General features: G+C 42.1%; 2 protein-coding genes across 5 annotated transcripts in view; one reads left to right on the top strand and one right to left on the bottom strand.

Annotated features, from left to right (window-relative positions):
• The window catches only part of LOC116069875 (carboxylesterase 1E), a 32,855-nt gene that overhangs the window by 3,525 nt on the left and 2,299 nt on the right, over window positions 1-27,031 (bottom strand). For 2 of the 4 annotated variants that reach the window (XM_031340867.1, XM_031340866.1), the window contains 10 exons: window positions 23,332-23,536; window positions 20,646-20,790; window positions 18,190-18,323; window positions 16,357-16,510; window positions 13,933-14,037; window positions 13,053-13,157; window positions 10,476-10,514; window positions 8,457-8,597; window positions 6,533-6,613; window positions 6,146-6,293 (listed from right to left, as the gene is read on the bottom strand). In XM_031340867.1, the coding sequence (XP_031196727.1) occupies window positions 6,146-6,293; window positions 6,533-6,613; window positions 8,457-8,597; window positions 10,476-10,514; window positions 13,053-13,157; window positions 13,933-14,037; window positions 16,357-16,510; window positions 18,190-18,323; window positions 20,646-20,790; window positions 23,332-23,536 (1,257 nt within the window). Of the gene's footprint in view, window positions 1-6,145; window positions 6,294-6,532; window positions 6,614-8,456; window positions 8,598-10,475; window positions 10,515-13,052; window positions 13,158-13,932; window positions 14,038-16,356; window positions 16,511-18,189; window positions 18,324-20,645; window positions 20,791-23,331; window positions 23,540-27,031 lie in introns of all 4 variants that reach the window. The other 2 variants (XM_031340865.1, XM_031340868.1) reach the window with 2 other exon arrangements.
• On the top strand, window positions 1,132-2,169 carry LOC116070764. Its single transcript, XM_031342208.1, is given in 2 exon segments — window positions 1,132-1,348; window positions 1,475-2,169. Coding segments are annotated over 2 exon segments (912 nt in total).

A 27,031-nucleotide genomic window follows, 5' to 3' on the forward strand; every position in this document is an offset into this window, starting at 1 on the left:
ACACACACACACACAGAGAGAGAGAGAGAGACAGAGACAGAGAGACAGAGGCAGAGAGAGACAGAGAGAGAAAATGTTCATGTATATGTGTGTATATCACATACACACAGACACACACATGCAATGTATGTGCACAAAAAATGCAGTCATAGCTTGCCAAAACTAATAAGATATAGCAAAAACAATTGTATGAGAAACATTCATAGCATTACACAACTACATTATAAAAAGAAGAAAAATATCAATCTATAGTTACACTAAAGGGATCTAAAAGCAAAATAAACCTAAGGATAGCAGAAAGAAGAAATAATTATGATTGATAAAAAGCAAGAGACTCTAGAGCTGGCTCATCAGCTAAGAGCACTGACTGATCTTCTAGAGGACCTGATTCAATTCTCAGCATCCAGTTCTCGGCACCCACAACTATAGGCTTCTACAGTTCCAAGGATGCAATACCCTCTCCTGGCTTCCATGGAAACAAGGCACACACGCAAGGTGCACAGACATGCATGAAGATAAAATGCCAACAAACATAAACTAATGAACTCAATAAGAATTTTTTTTAAAAGTGAGTTCTGGCTGGGTGGTGGTGGCACATGCCTTTTATCCCAGCACCTGGGAAGCAGAGACAGGAGGATTTCTGAGTTTGAGGCCAGCCTCGTCTACAGAGTGAGTTCCAGGACAACCAGGACTACACAGAGAAACTCTGTCTTGAAAAACAACAACAACAACAACAACAACAAAAAACCCAACAAAACAAAAAAAAAAGAAAAAAAACCATATAAAAAAATCTTTGCTGGGCTGTGGTGGCACATGCCTTTAATCTCAGCACTTGGGAGGCAGAGGCAGGTGGATTTCTAAGTTTGAGGTCAGTCTGGTCTACAGAGTGAGTTCCAGGACAGCCAGGGCTATACAGAGGAAACTCTGTCTTGAAAACAAAACAAAACAAAGCAAAGCAAAAGTGACTTCTGAAGCTATAAGAAAAGGTAAGAGTCAAGACAATCAAGAGTTTCTTTTTCTTTTTTAAAGAAAAGCAGAACTGGTCAAGCAGAGGATTGGGCAAATTATAGCAACCCTCTGGATTTCAGGTCTTCCTGTAGGAACGTGCTGCAATAAGATCAGAGCCCACATATGGCCCAAGGTCCCTCCTTGCATTCAAAATTCCAAATATCTTCAAATGCACCTATAGAAACCAGTTTCCAAATGCGTCAAGAGCCTGCAAGGAATTTGCCTTTCCAAGTGTGTCAGAGTCTCCTAGTGATCCCAGGAAGTCCAGTGCAACCGAATCTTTCAGTCCCTGAAAGGGACCTCTGTCAGCAAGAGTCCCAAGATCCATCAAGAAAATCAAGTATACAGATGCAACCAGGTCCTGTAATGGGCCCACTTTTATCAATTCTGAGAAGCCTCTTAGTGCATCCAAGTCATCAGATACCTCCAAGATCCTCAGTGAGATCTGGTTTCCAGGGTTCTCTAGGATCCATGGTGCTGTCACCTAATTATGATGGCCAAAAAGCCAGCCTTGTGGCTCCAGGGAAGCATCAGAAAATATGCATTGTATACACCAAGGAACAAAAGTGCCTGCTGCAAGAACATTTTGTTAAGTACACATATCCAAACCAGGAGGAAAGCATGGCTCTGGCATCATTGATTAGTGTGATAGTGAATGAGATCCAGACCTGGTTCAAGAACAATTGAGCTAAGTCCAAGTGAAAGAATCTCCAGAATGTTCCAGCAGCACTGCTAGAGACAAATGGAAGCTCTCAAGCTGTTTCTGAGTCAATCCATTTTCCTGATTCCTTACCTGTAGTTGCCTCTTCCAATGGAGAATTCATGTGTTCAGGCACATTTGTTCTGGATTCCATTCCAAAACTCACCTGCAGCCAGGAGTCTTCTCTGAATTGTGATCAGGCCTGTGATGGTACCAGGTGTAGTCAGCAAGCATACCTGCTTGATGGCCATGCCCCTCTTACAGCTGGGGACTCTGGTCAATTAGCAGCAGTTCAAGTCCACACTAGCCTAGCAGTAGCTGAAACTCCAGTAACCATGTTAGCTTCCACCCCAGGTACAGCGGATGCTCAAGACTCAGGTCCATCTGCTGAGGAGCTCTGGCAACAGGTTCTTGAGGACTTGATGAGTTGGAGGAATGGTACACTTGAAGATACACCCTAAAACACCTCTCACCCCCTTAACTTATTCAGACCTTTATAGGAAGTGGTGTGTTAGTGTATTTGGAGAAATTAAGCAGGCCTATCTGTAGTAGTTTCATGTTCTGGTTTATATAGTGGGACTGCTTAGAAAACAATTGAAAATATTCCTTCCTGACTCCCACCCCCTGGGACCTGCCACATATTAGTGGGAAGCAAGCTGCAGGGACACACCCTGGAGGAGGTGGTCATGGCAGAGGAAGATGAGGACAGTCACAGACCAGGATCTCCAACCTGAGAGGGTTTCATCTCCACAAGGCCTGGATCAGAGCATCCAGGGCTCTTTTTCATGATTCCCAAACAATAAAAGGAACTCAGTATGATTTCCAAACAATTTTAAAAAATAAAAAAAGAATATTACTTCCTTATTGTTGAATTGTTTTTAAATAAAAGAAAAAAATTACTGAAAAATTGAAAAAAAAAAAGAAAAGCAAAACTAACAAACTTAGTTGAACAAAAAGAGAGAGAGAGCGAGAGAGAGAGAGAGTGAGAAAGAGAGAGAGAGAGAGAGAGAGAGAGAGAGAGAGAGAGAGAGAGAGAGAGAAGATTTACACAAAGGAAATACTTGGTGTTTATGCATGTGACCAGGGAAGGAAAATGGAGTATAAGAGGAATGCAGACTATTTTATATACAGATAACCTAAGGAAAATAATATGTTGTCCATCCAATATGTCCTACCAAGAATGAAGTACGGGCTGGAGAGTTGGCCTAGTAAAAATGAGGAATGGTGTTCTTCTTCAGGAGCTGAGCCCTCTACACTCATGGGGCAGCTCCAAAAGATTTAATACAGTTTTCTGACCTTCACAGGCACCTGTGCATGTACACACACACACACACACACACACACACAGATGCACTACATATAGATCAAATCAGAGATAACACTAATCTCCTATCATCGAACACCCCAAGTTCTGATGACTCCCCAGAGGGGTCACACTAATCACTTAGAGAAAAACTAATATCAGCCCAAATATTCTTCCTAAATTTCTTTAAAAAAAATCAAGGAAGTGGGAATAGTTTCAGGACAGCATTACCTTCAAACTCAAATAAGAGAAAATATTATAAGAAAAATATACCATATGTTCTCTAAGCACACATGCAAAAGCATTCAAGAAGATGCTAGTGAGTGAAATGTAAGGGTGCATCTAAAGGCTAGTCCAGCTTCATGCAGTAATATTTATCACTGAGATAGAAAATGTGATTCATTCTTGTGATGTGTAGCATTACAGACTGATGTACAAAAACCATGTGGTCATCTTAATTAAGGCCAGCCTGGTCTACACAGAGAGTTCTGGGCCAGTCTACATAGTAAGGCCCTGTCCAAAAAAGTAAAAACAAAGTAGACAAAATACCCATGATACACAAAGTGTTCTGCCAGTTCCGTGCAATTCCTATCAAAATGCCAAGGTCAGCACTCACAGATATAGAAAAAGATAGTCTAAATTCATATGAAATCACATTGCTGAGAGTAAACATGGACACATGCATGCACATACTAAAGGCAATCATGAGTAACAAGAAAAGTAATAAGAACAATGCTTAATGTCTCATCCAGTATCTTCATGCTGTACTAAAACTCACATAATTAAATAACAAATTGCAACAACAACAAGAGGTAGACACGCTGACCAGTAGAACCCTAAATGGAGCCCAAAATGAACTCAAGGACACAGGCAACTGTGATAAGAATATGGTATGACTTTCCAATTCATGAGAAAAATTTGTGTTTGATGTATCGTTCACCCAGAGTAAGCATAGTCTGTGTGATGGGTTCCCTGATGCTGCTGCACAAGAGCAGAGAACACATAGTCAGACGATTAGAGTCACCTCAGTAACTGCTGCACAAGAGCAGAGGGCACATAGTCAGACGATTAGAGTCACCTCAGTAACTGCTGTACAAGAGCAGAGAGCACATAGTCAGACGATTAGAGTCACCTCAGTAACTGCTGTACAAGAGCAGAGAGCACATAGTCAGACAATCAAAGTCACCTCAGTAATTGCTGTACAAGAACAGAGAGCACATAGTCAGACAATGAGTAACCTCAGTAACCGCTGTACAAGAACAGAGAGCACATAGTCAGACAATGAAAGTCACTTCAGTAACTGCTATTCAAAGTGGACTGCCTGCCACACACAGGAGTGTTAGACTGGACACTTTTCTCGCATGATTTACAAAAGAAAAAAATAGAAAATTGGATTGTAAGTCTAATTCACAATGGGAAACTAAAATAAGAAAACATAGAGGAAGAAAAACTATATGACATTGGCTAGAGCATGGCTCTCTGGGTTTGATCCCAGAAGTGGAGACAATCCAGGCAAAAACTGCAAAATGAAATAGATATCCCATTGCAAAACTTATTCACAGGAGGGAAAATAATGAATAATCCATGTCTGATTGTGCCTGTGTGTGAGGACCTGAGTATGTGTGTATGCATGTGCATGTGTGTGTGTGTGCGAGGTGGGGCATACTTTCAAATGACACATGCTATTGAGAATTGCTTTACACAGTAGCTAAAGAATTTGAAAAATTCAACAGCAAGATAAAAAAATAAAGGAAGCAAACAACCCATTTCTTTGGGTAAAGATCCAGTGCAAGGTGGCAGGTGAGGGGCACACCTATAATCCTACCCCTTGAGATACAAAGACAGGAGGATGCTTTGGCCTTGTCTAAATAGAAAGACCTTGTCTCGCAGGGAAAAGAAAACATTTCCCTGCAGACATTTCTTTAAAAGAAGGATAAAGGTAGAAATGGACAACAGATCAATAAAAATAGTTATCATCTACTAATATTGATGTCAGTATTATTATGTACTAATATTAATCATCAGTGTCAATTGTTATTAGTTGATATTAAATAACATTAATTAATAATGATGTATTAATAGTATATAATACACATGTAAATAAAGTATAATAATATAATTACAAATAAAATATAAAATTAAATCTTTAAAAACTTCTCCCAGAAAGTTAGGGTTGTTATTCAGTGATCGAAAGCTGGAAGCGAAGATGGGCTCCACAAATGACAACACTAGAGATCCTCATCTCTAGGGTGAGCTTATGATCCCAAGGTTCACACCCATGCCCAGCACTTGGTCACATAGGAAGGCTCTGTGACAGTCCTCAGTCTGCACACAGTGGCACATTAAGATTGACAGGAGCTAGTCAAGAACGCAGAGAGTGTCTACATTCCTACCCTACAGGGATCTCCTCCCTCATTGACCTCCATGGTCATAACAGCCTTCCAGATACTGTACCTCATTCCTATTCTGCCCTCTCTTAATCCACCAAAACTACTTCTGATCTCAAACCCCTCTAAAACCTCACCCAGTATTTGCCCTCTAAACCCAGGTGTCAGCCTAACTTCACACAAGGAACCTGTGATAGATGCTGTTAATGTGACACTTGTTCCTGTTCACAGGCTGGCTTCTGGCTACATCCACCATCTGTCACTCTATACCTAAGGGCTCTTTGTCTGGTTCCTATACACTGTTCTATACACTGTTCAGCAGCCCAGCAGAAATAGGATCGAGTTTAGCCTAATGGTAAGTGGTCACTGGTGGATTAAATACTCTACTCATGACTCAGATGGGATCACCTTGTGTTATGTGTTCTGCTGGTTTCCTTGCCTTCCTAAGCCCCAGCTCCAGTGAATATATGCTTAGCCAGGTATCACCCTCTGTGCCTTCCTCTGTCCCTGCCTCTTGTCCCAACTCATATTTTCTGGGATCAACTCCCATTTACTCCATTGCATTTCAGTGAGTTCCACAGGTGATACTGGCACAAATCCAAGAGGACAATACCAAGATAAGGCCAAAATGCAGCCTTAGAGGCTTAATGTTGGCAGTTTCACATTAGAAAATGTTTGCGGGTAAGCCAGTCACAGAGAAAAGGGGTAAAATATGTATCTCTCTCCTGTTCAACCTCGGGGACTCACCTCTATGTCCACGGGAGACAATCACAGATGGTACGCCGAATACCACATCCCCAATCAATTCCAGAAGTTGGTCTTTATTTCTGCCTGGGTCATCTGCATCTCTTAAATACTTCTCAATGGCCACTGGAATCGTATCCTCAGGAAGGTTCTAGAATGGATGAGGAAAGTGATAACATACCTTATATGACTCCTCCGGCTCATTCATTGACTATGAATCTTTTGAGTCCTGGACAAATCCTTGGTAGTGATGTGGGAACATCAGAAAATTGGGGAAAGAAAGAGGACTCCATCCTTTTCCTGACATTCTGTAGATTTACAATTTGTGGCAAGGTCTCAGCTTTTCTTTTTTTTTCCTCAACCAGTTGCTGTGATCCCCAGGATGCTTACAAGAAGAAAAGAGGACTTCTTCAAGAGCGATATGGCAGTCATCTGGTCCAATTTCACATCAGATGGTGGGTAGTTCATCATCTATTTAAAACATTGTCAACATCTATTTAAAAACAGATGTTACCAGAATGGTCCAAACAGGCAAACACAATACAAACAGACAAAACAAATACAGATACTAGATTGGGCTTCGATGAGCATGGCTTTAAAACAAGCAGAAAAACAGTTGGATTTATACAAAAATCCAGTCATGAAAATGATACTCTAGATACTTGTATTGATCAGGCCAAGGGGAACAACAAACCTCAAAGAAGAGAGGAAATAAAACCTCACAGACATAAAAGAGAAAGCAAAAACCATCCATTGCATTCTTTGGTATCTACAAAACCCTTCTTTAGTGAGAGCCGTAGTGAGTACGCTCAACCTGTCTCAGTCCTATACAGAGACTTGATCTAATTCCAGCATAGCTTCTAGCACCTGAAAGCCATATGAGGGATAATACTGGTCTCTCTCTATAATGACTGTGCTGGCAAAGTCTGCTGCTTTCAGAAATTAATCTTCAGCTAAGACATGGTATAGATAGATAGCCACCAACAACTGTTCCAGACTGACTATAGAAATCTTGGGGTTGGCCTTACTTCTCTGCCTATGGCAACTTCACACCCAAAGACCCAAATGCTTGAGAATAAATGTTGTTCATCCTTTTTAAAAAAGATCTACTTATTATTTACATGTAAATACGCTGTAGCTATCTTCAGACACACCAGAAGAGGACGCCAGATCTCATTATGGGTGGTTGTAAACCACCATGTGGTTGCTGGGATTTGAACTCAGGACTTTCAGAAAAGCAGTCAGTGCTCTTAACCGCTGAGCCATCTCTCCAGCCTCCAAAGTCAGTCAATCTGGTTTTTTTTTTTTTTTTTTTAAGATTTATTTATTTATATGAGTACACTGTCGCTGTCTTTAGCCACACCAGAAGAGGGCATCGGTTCCTATTACAGATGGTTATGAGCCGCTATGTGATTGTTGGGAATTGAACTCAGGACCTTTGGAAGAGCAGTCACTGCTCTTAACCGCTCTTAATCTCTTCAGCCCTATTCATTTTTTTGTAACCTCTCTGGAATCTAAACACACGGGGTGGTAATTATTTTTCCATCTTAACCATCTTGGTAGCCTTAGTTCATCTTGACCGTCTATGTGCCTTGAAGCATGTTTCTCCTCTAGATGAGTTTTGAATAAGAAATCTAATGCCTGGCTACACAGACTCTCTTCTCACTTCACAGTGCCTCTTCACGTTTCTCCAGCCTTGCAACATGTCCAGGGTTAGTGATGTTTCTATCTGGGACTTGAGTTCAAGTCATGTTTGAGATTTCTTCCTCTTGCCACCCTACTAGCAAATGAAACCTGCCTTATTCTTCAACTTAATGTCTGGCTTTTGTTATTATCTTTGAAAAGGGAAAGCCATTCTTTCCCATTAAGGAGGTATTCTAAGTCATGATGGAGTGACTTTGAATCTTTCAATGATGTGACATGAGAACGTATGGAGAGATTTGTGGGAAACATGTACAAGTCCATGATGGAAGCTGTGCTTCCCAGTCAGACCTCTCTGAACTTCCAGCCCTTTCCCATTTAGAGACACCTATGTTTTTATGAGTGCCTAGATCTTATTTTTGTAGGCCTCCTTAGCCTGCACATTCTGAGCACCTACATCCAATGGGGTGACAAACTGTTCATTGATATAAGATTTCCAGGACTGGTCCACTCAGGCTTAAAGTTAGCTCAGGCAGAAAATGTCTCCATGGAAGTATCCATGTGTAACAAGAGACAGATGCCCTAGGTACAAGCAGATGCCCAGGAAGAGAGAACATTTAGAGGAGTGATGGGTAGGGGGATGGTCTTATCTAAGAGATCTGTTTATACTCACAGTTGGTAGAACCCAGCCAAACTCTTGCTTGTTGATCCCTACAATGTAGGGCACAGTGTTGAAGTTCTTCTCAGCCAGGATCTCCTCAGGCATCTTTGGCAGCAACACTCCATCAAGCACAGTGGGAACAAAGGGATGGTTCTGGGTAGAGAGAGCAGCACAGTGCCAGAGATAACCATCTACCTCTCTAACTTTCTAAGGGAGAAGTCAGAAAAGAGACACCATGGCTTGGGTAGGGACTGTGGGGACTTAGGGTACTAAGAAAGAAATTAATGGTGTATGTGCCACGAAGGCCTGATTTGGGGTATCTCATTTCTCATTTGGGGTTTCTCATAGTAGGTTGATGGTGGCAAGGAAAAAGAAGGGCTTTTAGCTGAAATTAAATGAAATAAAATATATGTTATTATATAAGTATTTCCATCTGTAGTAGATTATATCATTCAGAGTGATTCTCACTATTCCTGATAGTTATGCCTCTGAAGTTGACATAAATTCTGCATCAGTGAATCCTGAGCCACTGCTGCTGGAGTTTATAGGGCTAGGGTCCTGGGAACCTGCTCCCAACATTCTCACCATTCTTGTACAATATGTAGGTCCCAATTTTAAAAATATGTGTGTGTATATACATATATATGTATATATATGTATATATATAGAACAAATTTATTACAAATAATCAACATGCAGAACTTATTTATAATAAAACACCAAATTAATAGGGCTTAGCATTTCCCCAACCATGAGTATTATAAGAATAAACTTCTTTGCTTTTAAATTCACAATCATGAAGTCTACTGTTATTTTTAAATGCACTGTCTCATGAATCTGCTAATTTACCTAATTTCTAATCTGTCCCTGGGTTTTTAACATCCTAAAGGGATCACATGACTACTCTTTAGCATGGCTTCCCTGGGAGCTAGACAATTCTCCTTGGGACATAGTGTCATCAACACTGACTTCAAGGTCAAGAGGCACCAGAACTCAGGCCTGGCAGAAGCCCACCTGCCTCTTACGTTTTCTCCCCAAGGTTTGTCACAGCCTGTCGTGTCTGGGGACACTGGACATATCAGCATCACTATGCTCTAGAGCATCTTAAGCAGAGAAATGACTTAAAGCAGCAAACACTGAAAAATGGTACTAAATAGGCCACAAAGTGGACATATGTGATTTTCAATGATGAGACAAGAAAGATAAAGTTTACTGAAAATGGGATGCTAGACCTGCAGGATTCCCACTTGGCTCCCACATCTCTTGCCATACCTCCCAATCAATTTAATTCTAATAGATAGAAAACATATGTTATTACATGTTTTTCCTTCTGTTTCATGTCCCCCCAGGTCAGAAGTCTCCAAGAAAATAGAAGATTATATGTACTTCACTCTCATGTCCCAGCTGTTAAATCAGCTCCAGACACAAAGTGCATCCTTAAATAGTTATTGGGTGACTGAGAGAATCTCACTTCACTCTCATAAGACCCTTTAAGGAAGTTCTGTGATCCTTGGAGAGTTAAACACAGAGGACAGGACCATAGCTGGCAATAGCTGGGTACTGAAAAAAGTGGGAGGGAGGAGAAGGAGGGCGATGGTGGACTTTCTTAGGTCATAGGAGAATGAAAGTCTAAGCTCCCCCCACTGCATGGCTCATCAGCTTGTTCCTTTCACAAAACCCTTAATGGCATCTGTCTCCTCATAGTGGAACGTTCTAGCGAAGCCTGTCCCTGCAGGCTCCATTTGGGAATGAGGAATATGAATGTGAAGGGTACAAGGGGCCAAATAAGCCTAGGGTACAGAGTCGTTAGGGATACAACAACTCTACAGAGAGTTAGGGATAAGTTCAATTCTAGTCTATGATCCTTCTGCCTATGCTAACTGACAGGTGAATGAGTGATTTCTCCCCTCTTGGCCTCCACAATGCACACACAGGAATAACCAGAACCCCACAGACAGAAGTCTTATTATTTTGAGTGAAAGCACGACTAAAACTCAGGAGGAGTCTCATCCAGAAGGCGATAATCCTTACCTGTCTGGAGTCTCCATGCAAATCCAGCTTAAAAAGATTCTGTGAAGATGAGATAGAGGTTGTGTTAGGAAGCCATCCTGGTGCAAATCTTATTCTCTGAGTTGGGTTTAGGGCATGATCAGTCTCTCCTTCCTGATTCCTACAGTGTTCTCTGCCTATGTGCACTGTGTGTGAGTACATTGTGGGGTGGGGGGAGAGGGGGAGAAACAGAGTCAGGGATGTTGGAGCTCTGGAAAGGCGACTTCTAACAGGTACCTGTCCTCTTCATTTTTCCACCCTCCTACAACACCCCATGGTTCCTCTGCAGAAACAGAGAAAACAATGTGATTGCATGTGGGGAATATGGGGACTTGAAGGGAGATTGTAAGATGGGCTAACATGGGCTGGAGTGGCAGGAGATAACACTTGCCCAGCCCTCACTTGCCTCTTTCTTATTCTGATGTAGTTTAGGCAACTCCAGGTACTATGGGGCTATGACCCCAAATATAAAGAACAGTTCAAATATACCTACAAGATAGCATATAGTTTATACCAAATACACCAATAACATTTGGAGAAAGTTAGCTTCCAAAGAGATGGCATGTAGCTCTTGAGTGATGCTGTCTTCAGCCTTCCAGGAAACAAACCTCTTCCATAGAGAAGTCAGCCAGAAATGATGACCAACAGAGGAATAGAGACTGGCAACTGCTAAGTATGATCTTAGCACCTGGATGTAGCGACATCCTGAGCCCTCTCTGTTCCTGAATGTCTTGGGGCTTAGTTACTGGAAGGCTCAATCATAACACATTCTTTTTTTGTTTTGTTTTGTTTTGTTTTGTTTTGTTTTTTTCAAGACAGGGTTTCTCTTTATAGCCCTGGCTGTCCTGGACTCACTCTGTAGACCAGGCTGACCTCGAACTCAGAAATCCGCCTGCCTCTACCTCCCAAGTGCTGGGATTAAAGGCGTGCGTCACCACACCCGGCTGATAACACATTCTTGAAGTGAATGCTCTAGTCTTGTGTTTAAAAACTCCAATGCCCATACTCACTGAAATTCTTTCTAGTGTACACTTTCCTGTGTTTTACATTTATCTTGTTCAGTGTGATTATAATGTGACACTTAGCTAATGGATCTGACCCATGTATAGAAAGCAACTTCATTATGGGTCTACCAGCCAAAGTAGATCTCTCTCTCTCAGGCTCTCTCAGACTCTCTTTCTCTCTCTACCCACCCCCTCTTGTCCCTCAGACCTTAAAAACTTAAAAACTCTTAGAAAAATGTCATGTGATCTTAGGTTCTCTGATTTCCGAAAGATACAAAGTAATCCTGTATGTGATGGGTACATCTATGGATGGGAGACATATTTTTCCATTCTGGGTATTCAAATAGCTGTGAAACAGACATCAAGGAAAATAACCATAATCCCATCACTGAAGTTAGTGAAATAGGAGTATTTTCAGAGTACAGCCAACCAGATACACTGCAAGGCCATCTCAGAAATCCAAAGAGAAGAAGACAACTATTCTTAACTGAAAAGCATAGAGCACAGCATTTTTTGAGTCTGATCTACTAGAATACAAGATCCAAAGCCATATTGGACTCGACCCATAGATATACAAGAACAAAGTATTAGAGGTAGTCCATGGGATCCGGAAGTGTCCTCTACTATGCGAAGTCCATATGAAGAAACCGGGTTCGCAGCTGAATCCTGAGACATCATCTGCATGTGTCCTTACAAAGGGAATAGTTATCACATCCCTACGTCCTCTGTTTTTCAGATATGTGTCTTGTGGGGTTCACTGTGATAACCAACTACCAAAAGCATCAATCAGTCAATCCTCAAATGTCACCTCTGAGTAACACCTCCTGTATATCTGCAATGATGAGACTCCTCTCTGTATTCCCAATACACTTAACCCATTTGATATATGATTGCCTTTCTCCTTGGATTATTCTGGCAAACAGAAAATATTCAGTCTATTCTTCCATCTCCTACCCTGATACCATGTTCCCCAAATTATCTTGGTTGGATGGAGTTGGCAATATGCAAACTGTTGGTGGGATGGAAAGATACGCTGACAACTGCTTAAAGGATTGGGTGAAAAGTTACAGATATTGACTGAATGACTCATAGATTGTAGACAAATTTCAAGTAAGTGACAAGTTATGATGTATCTATACTAAACCGATGGACTGGTTTCAGTGAATTGGATGGAAGGGTGGATATATGGAAGATAATGGGTAAGCAGGTAGTTATCCTTGAATCTATAGAAGTAGCAGTCTCTGGAAACATGGCAAAGTAGGTAGTAACTGCTGTAATTTAGATAACTTCTAAATTAGCCAAGTGATGCTCTATAATGAAAAAAACAAACACTGATGGATTTTCATTATAAGAGAGAGAGAGAGAGAGAGAGAGAGATAGAGAGAGAGTCAATAATACAGAAGGTTGCCACTATTGCCAAGAGTCAAGAAAATGTTCCAAATAGTTTTTCTAAAACTTCAGAAGAGATGAAGAGAAGAAATATGGGGTAAAGAAAAGAGCACTGGGAGCACAAAGAATATGGGAGCACTGGGAGAGGCTGACCAATTCCACCTACCAATTTTAGTGTGGTCTCCAAGAGCTCTTCTTCTGTCTTCTGGCGAAGGCAGTGAACCATGACAGCTGAAGTGGTGCTTTTACAACCAGATATGACAGCAATTTTCTTCAACAGGTCACAGGCCACAACAAAGGTCAAGAGTAGTATTTATACCTCTGTCAATATAGCCTAGAGTTCTACCCAATACCCACTTTCTACTGATGATACATGATTTCCCTAAATTCTCAATACCAGCAGGTGTGGATTCTGAGCCCCTCACAGTGTTGCCTCTATCAGAAACTGGCATTTGATACAGATTTAAATATTTGAGCCTGTGCTATTTTATAATTTATTAAGTGGAATCAGATATGGTGGTGCATGCCTTTAATCCCAGTAATTGTGAGGCAGAAGCAGATGGATCTTGGTGAGTTCTAAGCCAGCCTGGTCTATAGAGTGAGTTGCAGGGCAGCCAGGGCTACATAGTGAGACCTTGTCTTAAAAACAAAAACTAATTTGTTAAGTGGGCTTATTATTGTGAATGTGGATGTATTAAGAGAAGCCAATGTGGTAAGGAAAAAGAACCAAGATTTCTACTGTCTGGTATAGAGTTATTTCCTCTGTGCTCTGGCCAGGTGTCTTTTCCCACACACATATGAATTATGTCTTTCCTATGAGGAAAAATAACCCATGTGAAGTACTCAGGGAAATGCTTGCTGACACATCAAAGCTTGTATTGAGTTATGGTGTGTCTAAGGAACATGATTCACACAAAATCACTACAGAACTTGCAGAGCTTGGCCTATCTGTGAGCCTAAAACAAGCTCTAGTTATTGAAAATATCATCTGCATCCCATACCAAGAGAGAATCGTGAGGACAAGAACTGCCCAGGGTGGAATTTACCTCAGCCAAAGGCCTGGTGTTCTTCTTGACTAGGCCTGCAGTGAGGGCCACACCACTTTCAGAAATAGCCCTGTGGAAGAGATTCTTGGCCAAGGGAGACAACACCTGGCAGAGACAAGTAAAGATGGAGACTTTGTACTCACAGTGACTCAGAGGATTCTGTGAGACCAGTGTTTGGACTCCATTTCATCATCCTGATGACCAGAATGAAGCCTCCCCCTTGGTTCTGTTGGCTCCTGGCCTACGCAGAATTACCTCAGTGGTCCCACATGGCAGCCATCACTAAATTTTACCTGACCCTGTAGCTGAACTTCATTTGGATATCCCTCTGGAAACATTCACAGAAAACACCCCAAGAGACAGAAGAAGGTAAAACTGAAAGACACGTCGATTTTAACAGACAGGTGTTCACACACTGAGTTCCAAAGCAAAGAAAGCAGATGACCAAGCGAAGGGAAACTGCAAACAAGCAGGCATAGCTACTCTTGTAGTTGATAAAGTAAATTCCAAACTAAAGCTAATTATAAGAGATAGGGAATACTACATATTAACAAAGGAAGAATTCATCTAGAACATACCACAATTATAAGCAAACATTTAGAGTGTCTTAATTTCATAAACCAATCACGAAGCGACATAAAAGACTACCTAAGATATGATGAAATAGTATTGGAGGACTTCATTATACAACTCTCATATTTAGAAAGAGCTTCCAAACTAAAAATAAGCAAAGAAATCTCAGAGCTAAAATATGCCATGGATCAGCTGGATTTAACAAATTTATTCAAAGTATCCCACCCAAGATGTAGGGAATACAAAGGCCTCTCAACTACAAATGGAAACTTCTCCAAAACTATCATATCACAGTCCACAGATAAAACATTAAAAAGTACTAAGAAATTGAAATTATTCCTTGTTTCTAATGAGATCTCAATGAAATAAAAGTAGAATCAATAACAAGTATTTAAAAATATCTCATCTTAAGCATATTACAATATCACTATGCATGTAATATGTTAAAATTAATTAAAGTTATCCTTCAACCCATTCCAATTTATCATCAGATTGTAAATAATATATGGAGGAAATTAATGTTATTAGATTGTAAGCATAAAATCAATACATCATATGAAAAGCATTGGATCCCAGGAACTAATAAAGACAATGAACTGCAATGCTTTTTTATATAAATTAGGAGATTGTTTATAATATTTAGTTATCTCATTAAGGGAATAGAATGAAACAGATCTTGGACTCTCTTCATAGAGCCAAAATATTTCAGTTGCTGAACAAAATAATCCTATGTGATAAAGTTTCCAAAATAACCCATGTGTAGAAGTATCCAAATAGAGAATGTACAAGCTAAAGCTAGTTTTTAGATTTCCTTTAGGGTCAGAATTGAAGACAGAAGCTATAACTCTATATAATTGTTATGTAAGGGGAATCATGACACAACTAAACAAACATTCAAAAATTGATAAAAAGTTATGCAACATAAATAAGTGAAAGAGACACAGGAACACACATATATACACAATGGAAAAGAGAGAGGATGGAAGGCAGGCCTACAGGAGAGAGATGGTAAATATATTCAGGGATGGATAAAAATTGTGGAAATACTAGCATAATACACATCCAAATATCCTCCTTGGATTTATCTGCATTTTCCCTTATCTCTGAGGAAAACAAGACCATTATCCTCTAAATATTCAGGCACATGTTTGAAAATGATGGTGGTGGGTTTGCACTCTGATCAGTTCTCAGGGAGTGGGAGGGTCACTGTGGACTCCCAGCAGGTTCCATAGATTCTCACAGGGTCTGCCACTCCTTGTCTCCACACCACGTTGATTCCTTATATTATCAGGATGTGTCTGAGGTCTCTCCCTGGCGAAGTACCTGTCCATCCTTCCTCACAACCGTCTCTCCATTCCCACCTTGACCCTCAGTCCCAGACACTGCTGCCTTTTCATTGGGTTTTCAAAGCCGTGACACTCCTTAAGATGACCCCCTGACAGCTTGTCATGCTCTAGTTCCCTCAAAGTCTAGGTCCAGCATGGAGCCAAATAGTGACGCCTGAGCTACGTCACATCCTTCCCTTTTGTGATCAGTAGTTTACTTTCAACATTTCTTCCCTCCAAAAGTGAATTATATGTTAACGTGCTGAGCAAAGAGAAAGAGAACTCAATCACTCGAGAAGAGTAATAATGCATAGCAGGTGCTTTTTTATGGTAGGGCATAAAATTACATCTTAGAAGCAGAGAAGGTTTTGGTTCTTAGTTTTCCACTGTCTAATGCTGAGCAATAAAAATACCAACCCGAATCTAGGTATTGAAAGCAAAGTTTCTGTAGCTGGAGTGTCTGGCCTCCAAGGGATCCTATCAGTAGATATCATACTTAGTAAGGCCTGGTGCCAGGGATACTTACAAGAACAGAGACACTTTCACCTCCTGCTGACTCTCCAAAGATGGTCACAGAGCCTGGGTCCCCTCCAAAATTGGCAATGTTGTCCTGGACCCAGTGCAGTGCAGCCACTTGGTCCAAGTGACCCCAGTTCCCCCTGCTGTGCTCATCCCCGGTGCTGTAAGAAACCAGGGTGAAAGTCGATATGTCATGGCTGGATTCTCAGAGCTAGAAGTAAGCTGGGGCTCTTAGTGAAATAAGCTGTGTTCTGAGTTCCTAACACACGTCCTCCCCTGCCTGTCATCTCTCTAGCAATGTGCTATCTGGGGCTCTACACTCATCTTCCAGAAACTGCTTAGCCTAAGAGCTAGTTAGTGCTCATCCAGAAACAAGATCCCTAACTTCTGAGTATATTCAGTTCATACTACAGAGCATAGTGAACATGAACAGGTGGGAAGAAGTTTTAGTATCAAGTAATGTAAGTTCTTTGAAAATAAAAATAAAACCAGTTTACAAAAGATGTAAGGATGGGGGTGGGGGAGGGCTTCTGTGGGCGGTACTTCAGTCTGCAGTACCAAGAAAGGCCTCTTGGGAGCAGTGCTAGCTAATAAAGACCTGAGGAAAATGAGCATGTAGGCTTATGAATATCATAAAATATTACTGCTTGTTATAAGAAGCAGCAGCTATGAAGGACCTTGGGGCAGTGGAAACAAACGTCTGGGTGTAGCTAGCAGCAGACACAGGCAGAGCAGGTGCTGAGAGCCTTGGCAAGAGATTCCACATGTCTACGGAAATGATCTGCAGGAGTAAGATATGATTCAACTCCTGTCTTTCATAGCATTCTGGCTACTCTGTAGAAAACTCATGCCTTAAAAGCAACAGGTTTACTAAAAACCACTGGTTATAACAATACTCTAGTCCTAAATTATAAGACTTTAATCAGAGTGGAAGATGGGAGTAAATGAAGTCAGTTTTTTGAAGGTGGAACCAAAAGGACTGGTTCATTGGTTAGATGTTGACTTTAAGAAAAAATGGAGTCCAAAATGTCCTCCAGGCTTTTATGTCAAGCAAGCAGGAAGTAGCATGGCCAGCATCAGTGGATGCAGGAAAAGGAGGAAGGTTTTGTTCTTTTCCCTCTGCTCGGAATAGCAGAAGCATGGTCTAACTCAATTGACCCCCTACAGCAATGTGCCCACTCTGCAGAAGGTGGCTCAGAGGTAGCTGTTATCTATGCCTGGAATCATAGAGGGAACAACACATAAACCAGCTTAGAAGCAAGGGTAATAGGTGGAGAATTAATGGATAGATAAGGTCTATTAGGGGAAGAGCAGGATGCATTCTGAATGAGCCTGGCAGAGGTCTCTAAAATGCTTGGCACCATTAGAACTAAGTCCTGGAATCTTTGATCTGGCAGTTGTTATATTTGGATGTGCTCATACGAAAGAATGATGGGATACTAGAGCTTGTAAAGTGTGAGGTCCAGTAGAAGGCCATTAAACCACTGGGTGCACTGCCCTTGGTGAGCTCATGACACCAGAGTTAGTTCCCAAGCAAGCGAGGTATAAAAAATAGCAAGGCTTCCTCAGTTTCTCCCTCCAGCTTTGTGTCTCATATGTGATCTCTTCTGTATCCTGAAGATACTATTTCTATCCCACTACCATACTGATCTCAATACAAGGGCTCACACCAGACCTCAAACAGAAGAAAAAAAAATGGGTCTTGGATGACCAGCCCCTGAAATTCTTAACTCAATAAATATTTTATTTATAAATATCACAAGTATTGACCTGGTATTCTGATCTATAATAAATAAACAGACTAATATGGGGGCTAGTTGTGAAAGAGTTCAAATTCTACCTGAAGAATCCCCAGATGCCCAGACGGTATTGTATGACCACCACCACGACATTTTCATGAGTAGACAGGGCCAGTCCATCATAGGTTGATGCCCCACCTAACACTAGTCCACCTCCATGGATCCACACCATCACCTAGAAAAGGAAGAAACAGCAGAGATTATCAGAAAGGTCCTTGGAAGGGCCATAGAAGTTTCTAGTTTGGTTACCTAAATCTAAGCTGACTCAAGCATGACATCACAGAAGCCATACTAGTACCAAAAAGGCTTCAACAGGCAGCCTTTTCTACCATGCTGGGGCCTGGAATGTCATCTTCTCCATCATTTCTTGCCTTTCTTCAAAGACTCATGAGCCCTGTCTTCAAAGGCCTCCCTAAACTGAAAACATCTTCATAGAACATGTGAGGCCAATGGTGTCATGATTATTCCAGCACTCCACCCTCCTCATGTCAATTGGCTTTATGTCAATGGCTCATGTTCATCTTTCTCAGACTCCATGTCTGACTGTGCATATGGTGACACTGAGTACAACAACAAGATGGAGGAATAACTGACCCAGTGAAGAGACTCCCATAGTCCCACCTTGAGCCCCTGAGCTTCTCTTCTCCTCTCCTCTCCTCTCCTCTCTTCTCTCCTCTTCTCTCTCTCTCTCTCTCTCTCTCTCTCTCTCTCTCTCTCTCTCTCTCTCTCTCTCTCTCTCTCTCTCTCTCTCTCTCTCTCTCTCTTTCCCTTTCAAGAGTTTGATTTTTGCCGGGCAGTGGTGGCACACACCTTTAATCCCAGCACTTGGGAGGCAAAGGCAAGCGGATTTCTGAGTTCGAGGCCAGCCTGGTCTACAAAGTGAGCTCCAGGACAGCCAGGGCTACACAGAGAAACCCTGTCTAGAAAAACCAAAAAAAAAAAAAAAAAAAAAAAAAAAAAAAAAAAAAAAAAAAAAAAAAAAAAAAAAAAAGTTTAATTTTTAAGACAGAATAACCATAGCTGGACTGGTACTTGCTATGTATCCCAGGTTAACATCAAACTTGTTCAAATGCTTCTGCCTCAAAGGCTTCTCTAGAGTGGATATTTCTTGACTAGCCTTTTTTTTTTTTCTATTGCAGGGGATCACATTCAAGGCCTTGAGCATCCAGGCAGCTACTCGACCACCAAGCTACACTGCCGTCCCTCTTACTTATCTTGATATCCTCCATTAATGCAATTGGTTGAAGTGGTGATCAGAAGAAAGTAGAGGAATCAGTAACAGAAGAAAGAATAGCATCAGAGCCAGAAGAATACCCTGAAACTATTACAGGGCCTGAGGTAGAAATCGTGGCATTTGGGGACAGCACAGCTGTATGCAAAGTTTACAGCAGCATCAGAAGCACATCAGTAACAGAGGCAACAGAAGTCGTGACATTAGAAGCATCGGTAGTAGCAAAATACAGTGGTAGCTACCACCCTAGAAACAGCAGCCTCAATACTGGCTATAGCAAGGAGAGGCAGATGAAATATCCCAGAGGAACAGATCCAAGAGGAACCAGAAAAGTAAAAAGGGGAGAGTGTGGACAGCTACAGGTATGGCTTATAGAGGAATAGGACTACTTTTGCCAAAGAAGAGAAGCTACAGGTCTTGTCTGCTATAAGAGTTTCAGAGAGCTGCTGGGTCTTAGGGACCCAGGTCTCAGCAACTCTTGTTCCTGAATGGAACAGTAGCCATAGCTATCAGGGGCTGGGGAATCCTAATATACAGGCCTGAAATATGTAATGCCTATTGTGCTGTAGTGCTGGGGAATCCCAACAAACTAACTGAATTGGAAGCTACAATGCTAGTCCCTGTCCAGAGAATGGAGTATAGCCTGGAAGCTACTCTCTGGGGGAAGGGGGACCCTGACTTCTATAACTGCCAAAGAACTATAACATGAGTCATTATAGGGCTAATAGCTCCAGTCTCAGAAGCAATCTTAACATCTGCAATTCAGCAGGATATCTAACCCTAGCTGTGGGCTACCGCCACAGATGCTTTCAGGAGCAGTTCTTCTTACCGACTCACAGTTCCTTAGGGCAGAGGAACTGCCATCAGATGACCCAGAAATAACTACAGGTAATCAGTTTTTCCTTCTATTTTTGTAATTAAGATTAAATTCTAACTATAAGGCCATCTTCCCCAAACACCAGTTTAATACATGAGAAGAGAAAGTCACAGAGGGTTAGAGAAGCTACTCGGTGTTGTACTGCTTTGGAGACTCATGCAATGAAGAGCATACCACAAACAATATTCCCAGATTTCAGTGGACCTAGGAGTCAGGTACCATTGCTTGATGTTCCTGGGGAAAATGTCTTCTATGGTGGGTAGGAGCTCTGGACCTCTGAATTGGTTCATTCCTATGGTTCCCTTGCCTCTAGTTGTTTTAAGTCCTTCCAGTTGTAAAGAGGAGCCAGATGCTGAAACTCAGAAGGTTAGAACAGTTCCACAGCTTACCGGCAGTCTGTCACTCTTAGTCAAGTCAGCAGGAGTGTAAATGTTTAGGTAGAGACAGTCTTCAGAAAACTGGAGAGGAATGTTCTCTTTTCTGTTAGTTAAGAGGTCGTTGACTATTTGCCCTGACACTGGGTCTTGGGAGCACCTATGAGAGGAGAGAGAACACTGAGGTTCCACCAGATGCAAACTGGAAACATTACCTGGCATCGACAGTGCACTGGGAGATGTGATTCTGTGAGTTGCTATCAGCCGATTGGGACACTGGAATGGAGTGACCCCAGGAGCCATGGGAACTGCAGCCTGGGGCTTAGTCTCCTTGTCCTACAACAAGTGAAGAACTTACTATGTCTCCCTTCCCAGAGTCTTAGATCTGCTCTGGCCAAGAAGAACATAGGTGCTCATGTGTTGGCTTGCCCTTGGAGATGACACTCCTTGCACTGGCTAGACAGGGTCCCATGCTCTGCTGAACTCTATACATTGGGCTGAAAAGTTGACTGAGATTATCTGCCAGGTGAACATGGTCTAGTCCTGGGGTGACTGCCATCAGCCACAGAAATGCTCTCAACTGGTAAACCTGTTGAGGCATCAGCATCTCATCAGTAACTCAAAAAGACTTGCTTTCCAGTTCAGCTTCACCCACTGATAAGCTGCATGACCCTGGAGAATTTCCTGACCTGGACCTCAGTCTGCCAGGTCTCAATAAGGAGACTGCTGTGTCCAAGAGCTTCACAGCCATGGCCTGCTAGGATTCTATCATCAATTATTGAAGTAATCATTGCTGCTCTCATAAAAGATTTCAAAGGCCATTGAAGATTAGCGTTAGTAATGTTATGGATGTCTTCCACTGAGGAAGACCGATTTACATTATATGCTCACACATTAATGCCTTTGGTGAGCTCCAGGGTGGGCTCCAACTTCATCTGCATTTCATAGATGAGAAGACAAGGCATAGGGTGGTCAGGAACCAATTAAACATCTCACCACCTTGAGGACCCATGCTGAGCAGTGCTTATATTCTCAGTACATTACAAGTCATGTTCCCAGATCTCAGAAGACCCAGGAACCAAGCATTATTGGCTTGTAGAAGCATCATGTAGAAGCAGCTGCTGAGCCCCTCAGATGTCAGGATGACATAGAAATGAATGCCAGGTACAGAAATGAATCAATAAAAATGGTTCTACATTTCATTACTTTTCTTACATTATGGAGGGAAAGGGTGTAATAGTCATAAAAGCAGTAACTCAAATGTGAAGTTAATTTCACAAGGATTTCAACACAAAATTGACATTATGTTTATTATTGCTATGATCATTGCATAATATTTTTCCCCAGAGGCAGAATAACAAAGGCAGTATTTCAGCAATCCTAAGGTTTAAGCAGAGTTTGTTAATGGAGATGCTCTGGAGAAAATTTAAGAATAGGTTCATAGTCTTTGGCTCAATAATTCTATTTCTTGGGACTTATCCTAAAGTATTCATTAATATGTTGAGTAGTTGCAACAATTCATCCTGATCATATGTTAAAGACTTGGTGAGTATAATGCAGTGTGATACTGAAATTAAGATGATTAAAAGTAACAGTATGAGAGTCAGTGGCAGAGGGTGACTGAGGCTGCCAGCATATTCCTGAGGGAGGCATACATCAGAGCAGTAGAGGCCCATGACGGACAAGAGGCTGGAAACATGTCAGATGGCAGTGACAACTGTTTCTGGGTAGCATTCTGTGTGGGGTCACTTTTCCTCATCTTGTATGTCCTAACTCTTCTGTCGTAAGCACTCATTAAATAAACAACAAAAACAAAACGGTGAGAGTTCAAGTAGTACACCATGGAGAAAGGGTTCTAGGAGACTGGGCAGTTCTAAGTGTTTCAACTTTCTGCCACGTTCTTCTGTTTCTAGCAGTCGGAAGGCTTTCTTTAATGTTGGAAACACGTACTGCAGGTGAAACACCCCATAGGGAGTTCCCGCTCAAGTCCCAGGAGACATGCACCCGAAGAACACGACAGGCCATCTTGATGCAAAAAACACATGAGGCATTTTTATCTCAGAGCTCTGGTTCAATCCCCAATCTCACACAGGAGACCAGGAATTGACCACGAAGCCCAGAGGTTGGAGGGTTTTATAGGAAAAAGGTCTGGGGAGACAAAGGAATTGGTGTGGCTATACATGATTGGCTATTTTGAATGTCGTTCGTGCAGATCAGAGTTGAGAATTCCTAAAAAAAGTGAAATTCCTAGCAAGAGGGGAGAGTGCTATTCAAAGTTCATACTGACCCTTAGCTAACACTTAAGGAAACCAAATGGCCCAGGGTCCATCACTCAATGTCTGGCCAGGCGTGTCTCAGGTGCCTTGGCCGGACAACTCCTTGCCTTATCTCTGAGATTTACACCCCTGGTCTGGGCTCTCCTAACAGCTGTGCTTTTCAGTACTGGTCTCAAATTTAACTCTTTCAATCCCAGGCTTACGTGGGCAAGTACCTGCTAAATTTTTATATTCTTTTTCACAGGCACACAGAGAAAAAGACCCTCTGCAAAGCAGAGCGAGGACTTGGGAAGGCTGAAGTTCTCCACAATGTTCCTGATGCCAGAACAAGGTAGAAGCTGATTAGGGGACAATATTGACCCTTTCTATGTCACTGTGAGACAGGTTTCCTCCAAATAAGGCACAGGCCCACCTTTGAGACTTACATAGGTGGGTAGGAAGTGGCGTTCTTCACGGAGCTCCAGGGCTCTGCAGGTTGTGGTGGAGCAAACCTCAGGGATCCAAGAGGGGGCTTGGCAAAGGGGACTCCCAGGAAGACAGCCACAGGCTGTGGGAATCCTTCTAAGCTGATGTACTTCCCCAGGACTTTGCCTTGTGTGGTGTCCACCACGGGTGGTGAGGATGGGTACCCTGCTGGACAAGAGAAAAAGAGAGCACACCAGGGAGAAAAACTCAGACCAGGATTTTTAATAGGTTTTCTGTAGTCACTAGCAGCTACACAAACCAGGTTCAGAAAGAGAGGCAGGGGAATGGGGAAAATAGGGGAATGGGACTGCGAGAGAAATAACCAGACCAAGTCAAAAGGTTCCGATCAAGGTCCAATGTGTACTTCAGAGTCTGAGAATATATAGTCAGGGAAACCCATCCCCCAGTAAGCCAGGATCTTGTGGCCTAATTACCATCTTATTGTTCTGTGCGGAAGGCAGGTGAAGCAACTGAGCAGGGCGTGGCTCCTAGCTGGAATTTCAGGAGAGGCAGAGAAGCGGCTGGACAAAAGGGCTTTCTTGGTTGGTGGTTGAGACCCTGGGAGCTCTGAGGGTACTAGTTAGTTCATATTGTTGTTCGTCCTAAGGGGCTGCAAACCCCTCAGCTCCATTGGTCCTTTCTCTAACTCCTTCACTGAGGACCCTGTACTCAGTTCGATGGATGGCTGTGAGCCTCTACATCTATGTTAGTCAGGTACTGTCAGAGCCTCTCAGGAGATAGCTATATTTAGGCTGGCTTGCCCTTCCTTCAGTCTCTGCTCCATAGTTAATCTCTGCAACTCCTTCCTTGGGTATTTGGTTCCCCCTATTAAGAAGGAATGAAATATCCACCTTTTGGTCTTCCTTCTTGAGTTCCTTGTGGAATGTGGGTTGTTCTTCCTGTATTCCAAACTTCTGGGCTAATAACCACTTATCAGAGAGTGCATACTGTGTTTGTTCTTTTGTGATTGGGTTACCTCACTCAGGATGATATTCTCCAGATCCATCCATTTCCCTAAGAATTTCATAAATTTATTGTTTTTAATAGCTGAGTAGTACTCCATTGTGTAAATGTACCACAATTTCTGTATCCACTCCTCTGTTGAGGGACATCTGGGTTGTTTCCAGGTTCTGGCTATTATAAATAAGGCTGCTATGAACATGGTGGAGCATGTGTCCTTGTTACATGTCCACCAACCAAGGACTGCACATGGAGGGGTTTGATTGTTCAGGCAGCATTTGTATAGTAGAGGATTGCAAATTCGTCATCAATAGGAGGAGAGGACCTCGGCCCTGTGAAGGTTTTGTGCCCCAGTGTAGGGGAATGCCAGGGCCAGAAAGTGGGAGAGGGCAGGGTGGCAGGCATGGAGAAGGGGGAGGCAACAGGGGTTTGTTTTTGTTGTTTTTGTTTGTTTCTTTGTTTTTTGGAGGGGAAACTGGGAATGGAGAAATTTACATGTAAATAAAGAAAATATCAAAAAAAAAAGGGGGGCTTTCTTTATCTCAGGAAACTCCACCCTAAGTGGGCTAGCTGCTTGTTGCAAGGACAAAGTCTGGTTCAGCCCGCTTGAGGCTGGGAAGGTCGCAGTTTTCCATTTTCTAAGTAGGATATCTTGAATGAACTGCCACAGCCCAGGAAGCCTCGCTATCTTCTCACATAAGATAATGATGAAGAAAACAATCCTTATTTTAGAGGGCTGATGGAAGGGGCAAATGGGAACTGCACAAGATAAGCATTTAAACAAAGAGTAGTGGCTACTAGCAAAGTTTGTGACCTGGAGTATAATCTTCAAAAGTCTCTGGAAACACATACTCATTAAGGACGTGGTACTGTCCCATCATAGTTGCACATATATTTAATTCAAACACTCAAGGGGAAGAGGCAGAGGCAGGCATACCTTTGTGAGTTCCAGGCTTGCCTAGTCTACACAGAGGGTTGCAGGACAGCCAGAAGAGCACAAACAGGTCTTGTCTTAAAAAAATAATAATAACAAGATCCCAGGGCTGAGCTGCATGGGGGTCAAGAGGATGTGCAAGGGATCTCTCCTCCTCTCAGGAAGCTGGCCTTATAGGAAAGGACCACACAGACCGTTGGTCTAATGCTCAGTTGAAATGTGTGCCCTAGGACGTGCGCTTCTGATTTTTGTCTCAAAAGAAGAACTGTTGCTTATGGCTCGTGCAGGAGTGAGCGGGGAAGGTGTAGAACATGCAGAAGATGTAGAATCAAGAACATGCTGAACAGCAACAACACATAGAGTAGATCAGAGAGTCTGCTGGGATGGCTAAGTAGCACACCAGCAAGCAGAGCCTAGAGTTGTTAACATTTACACAGCAGTGAGAAGGTCCCTGTAAAGGAGGGTTGCAAAGTCCAGGCTTCGGACTTACCCCGTGGGCAAATCCATAAGTCTGGACAGCTGCAGGGTAAAGGAAACTATTGAACTCTAGGCTATTCCTCCATTGGCTCTGAACTGGATCGTCCGAAGGAGAGCTTTTTATGTATTACATTATGTCTGTATATACTTCTGCATAGCCTATGTACTTCTGTATACCTCATTCTTACAGAGTACACAATCATTTTTCATTTCTCTGCTTCTTTTTTACTGTCCCACTTCTGTGTATGGTGGGGTCTGAGGAAATCAGCCTGATCTTCCTTCAAGAGACAGGGACACTTGAACACATCTTCTCATGTTCACCCATGCCTGCACCTACATGGTCAACCACCTCAGTGCATCAGAGCACCCTTATCAGTAATTCCTTTTCTCTCACTTTTACAACTGCTCCCATATTTATACAGATAACATACCTCCTTCTCTGTGTGTGGCATAATAGAAAATGACTCCAGGCATCTAACAGAAGAAAAACCCACTTTATTGAAAAGTCTGTAATGAAAACAGTGAACAAAACAGAGTCTGGGACTCAAGGTATCTACAAGTTAAGTATTGAAAAATTTAAGTTGTCTCTTGCTGTTATATCCTGCTAATTAGTATAAAATACTAAGTTAATGTTTGGAAGAAAGCTATATACCCTCAGATTATGGTTTGATGACTTTTATTTTACTTATGATTATTATCAGGTTATCAGGACCAAAAGCTATTATAAATCTAAAATATATTTATATAAAGAAAAACAGTCATTGATACTGGAAAATCTTTATGTAAAGTAGGTTACAAGCTGTAACCACACTTCGTGTGACTAAAGCAAACCTAGCGCTTCCTTCCTTTCCTTGTTGTTAGTTATTATCAAGCCATTTAGAGAGGAACTTTCTGGAACACTTATATATTAGGTTGTCTGTGGATGGTGAGAATGGGAATTGCTTTGTACTAGACACTGTCTCCTTTTTCATAACTAGGAGAAAAATCTCATAAATTAATATGAAGATATGAATAAGAAAAGAACTGATTCCTGCCTGATGTCAAGGTCACTAGGAAGAAAGACTTGATATCAGGATCTGATCCTGGCTCAGTGAGAGGCAGGTCCTACTGAGAAGCTGGTGAGATGTTCTAGGATGATGCTATAAGACATGAAAGTTGGTATGAGGTGAGTGAAGTTCAGTGTACATGGCAGGAATGTGTGCACCAGGCTGCCAGGGCCACTGTGGAGTGACAGGAGGGCTGAAAGCAAGAACACAGGGGACAGTCACAACTAGGGGTAAGAACCTCTA

Source organism: Mastomys coucha, unplaced genomic scaffold (assembly GCF_008632895.1).
Source record: "Mastomys coucha isolate ucsf_1 unplaced genomic scaffold, UCSF_Mcou_1 pScaffold22, whole genome shotgun sequence".
Classification (NCBI taxonomy): Eukaryota; Metazoa; Chordata; class Mammalia; order Rodentia; family Muridae; genus Mastomys; species Mastomys coucha.